Source organism: Rattus rattus, chromosome 6, assembly GCF_011064425.1.
Source record: "Rattus rattus isolate New Zealand chromosome 6, Rrattus_CSIRO_v1, whole genome shotgun sequence".
In the NCBI taxonomy this organism is placed as follows: domain Eukaryota; kingdom Metazoa; phylum Chordata; class Mammalia; order Rodentia; family Muridae; genus Rattus; species Rattus rattus.
In genome coordinates this window covers 31,537,861-31,548,459 of record NC_046159.1, presented here as the reverse complement: position 1 = coordinate 31,548,459, position 10,599 = coordinate 31,537,861, and the positions used below count along the sequence as shown (strand labels likewise).

Sequence of the window (10,599 nt, the reverse complement as noted above, 5' to 3'; positions counted from 1 at the left end):
TTTTCCATTTCTCTTTAGAGCAGATGAGTCTGAATGGGCTTCTTGGACCTGGAAAGTGAGCCAGAGCTGAAAATGGTGGTTCAAGCCAACTTCCAGGTTTAGAAACCTGGCAACATTTTGTTCAGTAGCTAGTGTGACAGGTCTTCCTTTAAGCTAGGTTTGGTACTACCCATCTCTCCTTCTCTTTTCCTTTCATTAGAAAAATGTAATAATAACAATAATTTATATCTACGAGATAGAAGGTCAGAGGACAACATATGGGAGTTGGTTCTCTCCTTCTACCTTCTTGTGGATTCTGGAATCAAACTCAGGTTGCTAGGCTTGCACCTTTACCTGCTGGGCCATCTTGCCCACCAACCTTCCTTTCTGTTCTTGAAACAAGGTCTCACTATGTAGACCAGGCTGACCTTGATCTTGCTGTCATCCTCCTGTGTCTGCTACATGAGTGCTGGGATTACAGGTGTGACCCACTACCACTTGTAGCCTAAACTAGGCTTTTGGGTTCTGCCTACCCAAGGCACTCTCACTGCTATACAGGCACACATTCAGCTTTTGCCCCCGTGAGCTTTCTCTACTGTACTGTTGCTCAAGGGAAGGGACCTCCTAATAGTGCTACTCCCTGGGCTAATATATATATTATTTGATCCACAGTTGCTGGATGATTACCGGTGCTTACAATTCAGTGAGAAGATAAAGATTACACATGGAAGGAATGCAAAGAATCCTGGGCTTTGACTGGAATACACCTCTGAGATTCTGACAGTTGGCTCAAGGTCACAGAAGGATTAAGAGAGGCAAGAGGGACATCTCTGCTGATTGTCCAGAGAAAAACCCTTTAAGAGGAGATGGGGGTGGGGAAAGCTGGCTGGTTTCAGAGACAGATAGGAACAACAGTCCAGGTTTTATATTTTGAAAAGCTTCTAAATTCAAACTCAACCATTCCTCCAATTCTAAGTAAAACATAGTGCATAAAGAAGAATGATAGGGTGGTACAGAACTCTATGTATACCATAATCGGTGCTCCTATACAGATATGCCAATGGCAAAGCTTAATTTATAAACTCAACATAGCAAGAAATTAATAGTAATGATAAAATGAGACAATTACAACACTATACTAGCATAAAAATCCTGAGAATGTGGTCTCTCCCCCCATACTTTACCATAAACGTTAACAACCTAAGTACACGATTTTTTTCTTTCCATATTAAACTGAGAACTTTTATCTTTTCTCTTAAAGGCACTTTATGGCTTGTCTTTCCCATTTCCTCTGTGGCTAGCACCATTATTCTTGCGCTTTGAGGATATTAAGGGGAATCTGGTTCACTTGAACACAAGCACTGGGATGCGATAGCTGAGGTAATAACCAAGAGACATAATGGCCTAGTGATGTCTACAGCATCCATGTGCTGGCAAAGGTGTGAGTCATAGCGTTCCATCATAACACACAGTGGCATGCGATTTCAAATGGTTTTTTTCCCCCTACTTCCTGGAATTTTCTTATTCTCTCTCTCTCTCTCTCTCTCTCTCTCTCTCTCTCTCTCTCTCTCTCTCTCTCTCTCTTTGTGTGTGTGTGTGTGTGTGTGTGTGTGTGTTATGTGTAAGTCAGAGGATAACTTGTGAGAGTTGTTTCCTTTTCCACCATCTAAGTCCTAGGGGTTGAAGCAGGTTGTTAGGCTTGGTGGCGAATGTCTTTGCCTACTGAGCCACCTCAGTGTCCTCCCTGGAATGTTCTACATAATATTTCTGGATCACAGTTGATGTCAGGTAACTGAACTATAGAGAGCAGTTCTATAGATAATAACAGAATACTGTACACAAGGGCAGTCTCTCTAAGCCTCCGTGAACATTGCATATTACATACCATGCTAAAGTCCAACGATTAAAATAACATAGGCAGCAATGGATCTACACAGTGCTAAATACTTAGCAGCCCAGCTTCTCTGACCAATCTTTGGCTCTCCCAGCCACATCACTTCCTTTCCCCACGTTTTCTTGACTATCAGAATTTCCTTAGTTCACCTATAAAATCTCCCATCCCTGAAAATGCTTCTCCCGCTGGTTCCTGTAGCACTCACTGCCTGCTCCACTTTCTGGTTACTCCCAGACTGTTCTGCTGCTGCTAATTATAAGCTGTCTTCTTAAGGCATGAACTTGGGGTTTATTCATACTTGAATCTCCTTGATCACCTAGTCTGTAGCATACAATGCCTTATGCGTTTTAGATACTTAAAATACATTTTAAATAGGCCAGTTTAAAAAATTATGTGCAAAAAAATAAAAAATTATGTGCACACTACAAGATCAATATTTAAGGGGAATTTCTTAATGAAATATATTAGAAAAATACCAAAATCACCTAAAAATAGAAGTTGCATTGTGCTGGCTAGTTGTGTGTGTCAACTTGACACAAACTAGAGTTGTCTAAAGGAGGAAACCTCAATTGAGAAAATGCCTCTATAAGAGCTGGCTGTTAGGCATTTTCTTAATTAGTGATTAATGGCAGAAGGTCCAGCCCATTGTGGGTGGTGCTATCCCTAGACTGGTGGTCCTATGTTCTATAAGAAAGCAGGCTGAGCAAGTCATGAAGAGCAAGTCAGTAAACAGCATTCCTTTATGGTCTATCTATCAGATGCTGCCTCCAGGTTCCTGCTCGAGTTTCTGTCCTGACCTCCTTTGATGATGAACTGTGATATAGAAGCCTAGGCTGAATAAACCCTTTTATACTCCAAGTTATACTCCAAGTTGTTTGGTTATGGTGTTTCATCACAGTAATAGTAACCCTGACATATATAGTCTGAAATCCTGTCAATAGAGAAACGTGTTTGGGAAAGATTTCTTTGATTTTTCTTTAAAAAAAATTCTTTTAGGAATTTTAGGAAGGAAAGTGTGATAAATTATGCTTATTTGATTATCAGCAATATAAGTTTTATTCTTCAGTAGGAAAGAACTAAATTATGTAAGGGGATACAGTTCAATTCTGAAACAATTAAATCTTTACTATGTGGAAGGTAATAAATACACTGGATCTTGGGGGACCAAAGATGACTAAATTACAGTTCTATATTTGAAAAACTCACATCCTAGTCACTACAATATTTTATTATGATGTCTGCGGGAGAGTTGACAAAGTCAGCACATGAAACAGCCCATTCTGGAGGAGCCATGAGTTCATAAACATCCATTTCTCTGCCCAAGTGCTTCCTTTACTTCTCTGTGGATACATTCTCAAAAATTTTTTTCTTTCTACTTATGTGTATGTATGTATGTATAATAGTTTGAATGAGAATGGCTCTCATATGTTTGCATGCTCAGTCCCCAGTTAGTGGAACTGTTTGGAAAGGACTAGAAGACCTTGTTGGAGGAGGTGTGTCACTGGGAGCAGGCTTTGAGGTTTCAAAAGTCTATGCTAGGCCCAGTCTCAGTCTGTCTCTGTCTCTTTCTGCCTGTCTGACTATAGATCAGGATGTAAGCTCCCAGTTCCACATCCACCTGCCTACCACCAGCCATGATTTCTGCCATGATGACAATGGACTAATCCTCTGAAACTAAACAAGCCCCCAAATGCTTTCTTTTATGGGTTGTCTTGGTCATGGTGTCTCTTCAGAGCAACAGAACAGTAACCAAGATAGTATATCTGTGTAAATGTTATGATATGTATGTGTGGGTATCCTTGGAGGCCAGATGAGGGTGTCATATTCCCTGGAGCTGTGGTTATAAGTGATCATAGGTCACTTGACCTGGGTGTTGGGAATCAAACTTGGCTCCTTTGGAGGAGTAACACGTGTTCCAAACTACAGAGTCATCCCTCCATTTCTGTTAACATTTACCACGAGTCTCAAGTCCTTTCTTAAACATTACTTCCTCTGAGAAGTCTTGCCTCCTCAGAGGTGAATGAATCCTGTATCTTTGTTGTTCCTAAACCACCTTATCCAACTGACTTACAGAATTCCTCACATCTCACTGTGGTTATTTCTTCCCGTCTCTATAGTGCCTCCCTAGCTCTCAGTGGTGAGTATACCTGTGACAAGGGTTGCTTCCTAACTTTATGGGTTATTTATTTATTTTTCACTACTGGCTGCAGGCCTCTCTGATGCCATTGGTTTAGAGCTGAGCACCAACTGGGGTGCACAAAACAGGAGCATCCTGCTAACATTAGTGTCAAGACACTCACTGATTCCGTGCAGTCTCATTAATACTACTGAGGACCAAGTCAGATAATAATAAGGATTTAGGCACCACTACTAGAATATCTACTGGGTACCTGATGCTTTACCTACATGTTCCCATTTACTCCAGCAGCTTTGAAAAGTGCTATCTGCTTTTATTAGCTGTGGAAGGGAAGGGTTCAAAGGAGTAATTTGTCCAAAGTCGTGTACATCACTCCAGGTAGTCTGCCTGTCACGTACATCTGCTGTATTTTGTCCCAGTACAATGGAAGGGATGAATATATCTGAAGACAGATCAAAATGAAGGTCCAAAGAGCACACAGAATTTAGAGAGTGCACAGAGAAGTTTGTAATCAGATAAACCTTCATGGAGATGGTCAGTTAGAGGACTAGGTTTCCCTATAACACTGAGAAAAAAAAACCAAAAAAAAAAACCACCCAAAACCAAAAAACAATGTATGTCAGGGAAGCAAATTGAGGGGGTAGCCTTGGCTATCCGTCTGAGGGATTCTGAGAAGACCTTTTGAGTCTTCTTGCCTCCCCCCCCCCCCACAACTCTGGTTAGTGAGAGAATTGTGCACTATTAGGTGGGCCTCCAGGGCAGTGTGGAGAGGCTCTGCTTAGGTTCCTTCTTCCTCAAGGAGGATGAGATAGCTCTTTACTTCACTGTGGTCTGGACTCCCTCTTCTTGGGTCTGGGAAAGGTTTTCCCACTCAGCATGGGTAGGCAGCTTTTATTTATTTTTTTATTCATTCATTTATTTAGGTCTCAGCATACAGGGTGTGAGTTAGCAGCAACAGATTAGTCTATTCCTTCTCATTTGAAAGTTGGAGCCGTTGGCATATTTGTCCTGAGCTTCAGGAAAGGAGATGCTTGGTTTTGCTCACTGAATGGTGCGCTTGAGTGTGCGCGCGCGTGTACACACGCCAGAGCGGGGGGGGGGGTTGGGGGGTGGGGGAGGAGAGGCGGGTGTAGCTCTTTTCTCTCACCTCAGGGTAGGGAAGCTGACACCTCTTCTACCTAGATGGCATTAGGATGGTGTCTTCGCCTGGAAGTGGGACGCCACTCTCCTCTTCAACCCACGAAGGTGGTGATGGTGGGAGACTCTAGGCTTCCCTTCCCGCCACACTGCAAGAGCGCCTGGTTCCCACACAGTCACGCTTCGCTGGCGGCAGGGCAGACTCTCCCTTCTCTTTGCGCCAGAGCCAGAAGGAGGGGTGCGCGCGAGTAGGCGGGGGCGGAGCAGGCTCTGCGGAGAGGGGCGGAGACAGAAGTAGCCACGCCTTTGCGCCGCCCACTGCTCTCTCGCAGCGGGCTCGCCCCAGACCCAGAGCGCCGCGGCTGTCTGCTGGGCTCACGGAGACGCGGACCACCTTTGGTCGCCCCGCGCCGTCCTCTCCGCGCCGCCTGGCCCGCCGCCTCGAGCGCCCTCAGTCCCTCAAGCCAGATGATGAACTTCCTGAGGCGCCGGCTGTCGGACAGCAGCTTCATTGCCAACCTGCCCAATGGCTACATGACTGACCTTCAGCGCCCGGAGCCGCAGCAGCCCCCACCCGCCCCTGGCCCCGGTACCGCTACCGCATCGGCGGCCACCTCAGCTGCCTCGCCTGGCCCCGAGCGCAGGCCGCCACCCGCCCAGGCACCCGCGCCGCAGCCGGCGCCGCAGCCCGCGCCGACGCCGTCGGTGGGCAGCAGCTTCTTCAGCTCGCTGTCGCAAGCAGTGAAGCAGACGGCCGCCTCCGCCGGCCTGGTGGACGCGCCCGCGCCTTCGGCCGCTTCCAGGAAGGCCAAGGTGCTGCTGGTGGTCGACGAGCCGCACACCGACTGGTAGGCCCCTGCGGGGTCCGCCGGGGGCAGGGTGTGAAGATGGACCCTCGAGGTCACCCGGGAGAGCACCCGGGACGAGCAGGTGTCCGTGTGTGGGAGGGGCGAGGGTAGGCACCGACCTCCCAGAGACCCGGTCCTGAGGTAAAGGATTCAGGGGCCTTCAGGCTGGTGGCAAAGCAAGCTACTTCATTAAGCACCTATGGGGCTTAAAAATAGTGATAAGTCGACCACACTCTAGAGGAGGGCCACACAGCTAAGAATATTAGGCAGCACATATTGGCCATGATGGTGGGGACACCACAAAGTTGGGTGGGAAGAGAAGGGGGGATGGATCTGAAAAGAGTTGGGGAAGGAAGGGCAAATATCAAAACAGGTTGTACAACATCCTCAAAGAACTAATAAAAAACCAAAACACAAAATAAAAAATACTTACGGGGGGGGGGGCAGACTTAATAGTTTAGACACATATAAGCTAAGGTGAAAATGGTCCCAGATGGCCATCAAATAAAGGACACCAAAAAAGATTCTAGTCTGCAAGGTCTGGAATGAATTGGAAGTGGATATTAGTATTTAAAATCGATAGGTATTTGTTGTTGTTGTTGTTGTTTGTTTTTTTAAAACCTGTACCTGTATTGACATCAAGGTAGGTTAGATCACAGATGTGCTCTGAGTGTGATTGACATCTATTTAAAAATAATGAGATTGATTATTGTATATATGCAGCAGGGAGGGGATGTATGTTTTTAAAATTTTGTTCTCTCTCCCCCCCTTCCCTTCTCCCTCCTCCCCTCCCTGTGTGTGTGTGTGTGTGTGTGTGTGTGTGTGTGTGTGTGTGTGTGTGTGTGTGTTGTGTTTTGTGTAAACGATGTTGGCTTTTTCAGCTGAATCATGAGTAAAAATATTATAGATTGTTAAAGGGCACAGATAAAATGATTGGCTCTAATGCAGTAAAGGGGAAACTTTAAGAATGCTTTTCTTTTTCTTTTTAAAGAGATATAGGGAATGGGGAAGATTGGGGAAGGTGCTAGGTTTAGTTGAGAAACACATGAATGAGGTCCACTGAAGACTAATTAATTAAGAGCTTCAGAGTGGTTCCTTTGATCCTGTAGGAAGCTGACTAAAGCAATGGTGAATGGTGGGCTGACTGGTGGGTATGGAAATAAGAAAAGGCCAGGAGTCTGAGGTGTTTTTTTCTTTAGGAATGTGAGGAAGGGTTTGTGTTTGTTTTGTTTTTCCTAAGGGGATGAAGTCGATTGGTGCCCACACCTAAGAGTTCTTCCCAAGAGGAAGACACGGGGACCCCAGAGCTGTTTATTTCTCTTTTAGCTGCTTCCCTGCTGTGCTTTCTCTGCTATCCCTTCACTGAGACTCTAGGGAGGGAGGGGGGGAAGGAGTGCTGGTATGAGCTGGTGGAAGTGACATGTTACCTGGAGCTGCATCTCCTCCTGCTGTTACCATACTGGAATCATTTCCTTTGGGTGGGTTGTGTGTTTGGCCCTTATTTTTCAAGGTAGTAGAGTGGAAAAGACCTTTTATCAGGAAATAACAAAGGTCATGGGGAATACCAAGAGGAGGGTAATGGGGAAAGTATGACAGTTGTGCCACTAGCAGTCTCCTGGAAGGATCACTCTCAGTTCAAATCAACAAGTGTTTGTTCAGGAGGAGGGGAAAGCAAGCATGGACAATTTAAACACTAACAGAATGTCAGACTCTCTAGTAAAGACTCTTAATGTGATATTCTATTGGGTCTTCACCAGAAAACTGAGACTTAGAAAAGGTAAGTGTTGAGCTTACAGCCATCCAGCTAACAAATGGTACAGTAACATTTTGACTTTAGGACTGTTTGGTTTCCTTCTGTATTGTCTCATTATTAGAATGTTACTACGATATATAGTAACAATACATTCACTTTTAGGGGTTAGACAATGTTGGGGGCCTTTTGAAAGACTCACTGGTTTGGGTCACCCAATAGATATCTGAGACAGTTAACAAAGGAATCTAGAGTTAAGACTATTTCAGAAGTTAGTGGTTGGGGATTTAGCTCAGTGGTAGAGTGCTTGCCTAGCAAGCGCAAGGCCCTGGGTTCAGTCCTCAGCTCCGAGAAAAAAAAAAAAAAAAGAAGAAGAAGAAAGAAAAAGAAAAGAAAAAAAGAAGAAAAAAGGAAAAAACAGAAATCAGTGACATTGAGAGTTACTGGTGAACAGTTAAAAAAATGAATCATAAAGAAAAGCCAGGAAATAGGGAGGAATGAGACTAACATTGACGTTTCATTTTTCTGTGGATGAATCTGATTCTTGTGAGCTTTGTTCCGATCTCTTACCCAACTGCATCTATTTTCTTGGTTCTAATTGCTAGTTAGATACCCACAGATAGGTGGATAAGTGTTGAGTATGTCGAGGCTCACAGTGAATCTGTTTATTTAGAAATGAGAGAGTTGAATTTGAAATTCTCATGGATAGGGTTATTTTCTAGGAAGAGTGCCTGGTATAAACTGGAATCTACTTTGCCCTAGAGACTAGAGCTTCTGATGGAAGTAATAGGGATTCACTTTCCTGTGGGCTGACTCTCAAATGCCTTATGGACTTTACTTCCTCTGATAATAACATTGATTTATTAAAACTCTTGCCGAGTTTGGAGTCTGTGCTTGATAGGTTCTGTGCTTCTGTGTTTTTGCAGGTATAAGTAATTCCAAGAATTTTGTCATCTTCTAACATGTCTAAATTTGTTTTAAAAACACCTTAGTTAAATATTGAGTGGGTTTTATTGAAAGGTCTCTGAATTAAAGGAGCAGGTGGCTGCTTCAGACAAAACACAGTAATATAAGGGTGCTTTTTGTTCTGGAGACTAATTTAAAATAATTTGTCTTATAGTTTAAGCTTACCTAGACAGAACTGAGTAAGCAGGTGTTACATCTACCCAATGCCATTTTTATGCTGTTCGAGTAGGAAGAATGGAGTATCCAAGTAGAATTTAAATGTATTGGTCCCATCTGAATTATAGAATGCTAACATAAAGAGAGTTTTAACAAGCATCTAAATAAGTTCACATTTAAAAGAAATCTTGGGCTGAGAGATGGCTCAGTGAATTAAGAGTTAATTGACTACTCTTTCAGAGGTCCTGAGTTCAATTCCTGCAAACACATGGTGGCTCCACAACCTATGCAACAGATGTTACTCTCTCTGAATTGTCTGGGGACCAAACAGTGTGTACTCACATATAAATAAAATAAATAAATCTTTTTAAAAATCTTAAAACAGGTAAGCTTTTTCAGATCATGTGTTAATATACAGAAGATTCTTTGAATTTCTTATCAGTGTGATTATGGGCGGTGTATCATGGAGCCCTGACTTCTGACCTGGTTCATGAGAAAACTGGAGGGTACTTCTTTATTTTCCTTGAAATTTCAAATGTAGCTTTAGGGGATTAATTGCTTACAAAAGTTTATTGAAAAATACGCAAAGTGTGTACCACTAAGAATTAAATCAAGCTTCCCCCTCCAACACACACACTATTGGTTTTTGCATTGCCCCAAATACACATCTTTTGTTCATAGCTAAAGTTTGAAGTGCACTTAAGGTTTTCACTTTACTGATCTACACTTTATCCTTAGAAGGTGATCAGTTGGCACATTTGCTTCTAATATGTCCTCACTGGTGAACAGGTAAAGTTTCTTACCAGATTCTCTGTCTCCATTCAATCAAGCAACTGTGACCCAGTTTGCTTTATGCTTTTTCCTGTTGGCACAGTTTTAAAGCATTTGAGTTTGAGAAAATCAGTATGGCAAGATATTCATCTAGAAAACCACAGATACAATAAGTCAACAGTATCTTTATAGGGTACATTTGTTAAGACAAATGATAAATAATATGTCTTCTAAGAGCTTACTATCCAGCTGAGCAGATAAGATTTGTATACATTTTTAAAAGCTTGCTAAAGTCTACTTCTTGTATTCAAAATATGGCCCTTGGTTCAACAGCATTGGCATCAACCAGAAGCATTTTGAAGAATAGAATCTCAGATCCTACTTTCTACCCACTGAAATGTATTTTGCATTTGATCCTCATAATCAAATTTGAGACATACTGAACTGACAGATATGTGATTAGTGCTATTAGTGTGCAATGTGACAACTCCTATCATTTACTGAGCAATTACTGTATACAAGATGTTATATTAAGTTCTGAAAATGTCATTTGTTCTTTGTGGTCATCAGGTGATTTAAAAGAATGTGTGGTACAGTTGAGTCGTGTCTCATACCTGCTGTTTCAGCACTCAAGAGGCTGAGGCAAGATGATTGTTTTGAGCTAATAAGACTATGTGTAAAGGAAGAAGGGACAAACACAGAGCAGAGTGGGAATGAAAGGAAGAAATGAGACTTCAAAGAAACTTGATTTAAGAGAAGCAGGTTTGGCTTTGTCCATAAGAGAATATAAACAGGGCCAAAAAAGGAGGTCACAAAGAGATTAGATTGATGTGATATACAGAATTTCTATGTGTTTCAAGACATGGTTTCTCTGCATATCCCTGCTGTCCTGGAACTTAATTCATAGACCAGACTGGTCTCCAACTCACAGAGATCCACCTGCTGCCTCTTTTTTTTTTTT

At 43.0% G+C, this 10,599-nt stretch overlaps 1 protein-coding gene across 1 annotated transcript in view; it reads left to right on the top strand.

The window, feature by feature from the left end:
* The first annotated feature begins 5,486 nt into the window (after positions 1-5,486).
* Positions 5,487-10,599, top strand: part of Syn2 (synapsin II) — a 115,104-nt gene continuing 109,991 nt past the window's right edge. The window contains exon 1 of the mRNA XM_032905883.1: positions 5,487-5,995. Within this exon, the coding sequence (XP_032761774.1) occupies positions 5,616-5,995 (380 nt within the window). The 5' untranslated portion in view covers positions 5,487-5,615. The remainder of the gene's footprint in view (positions 5,996-10,599) is intronic.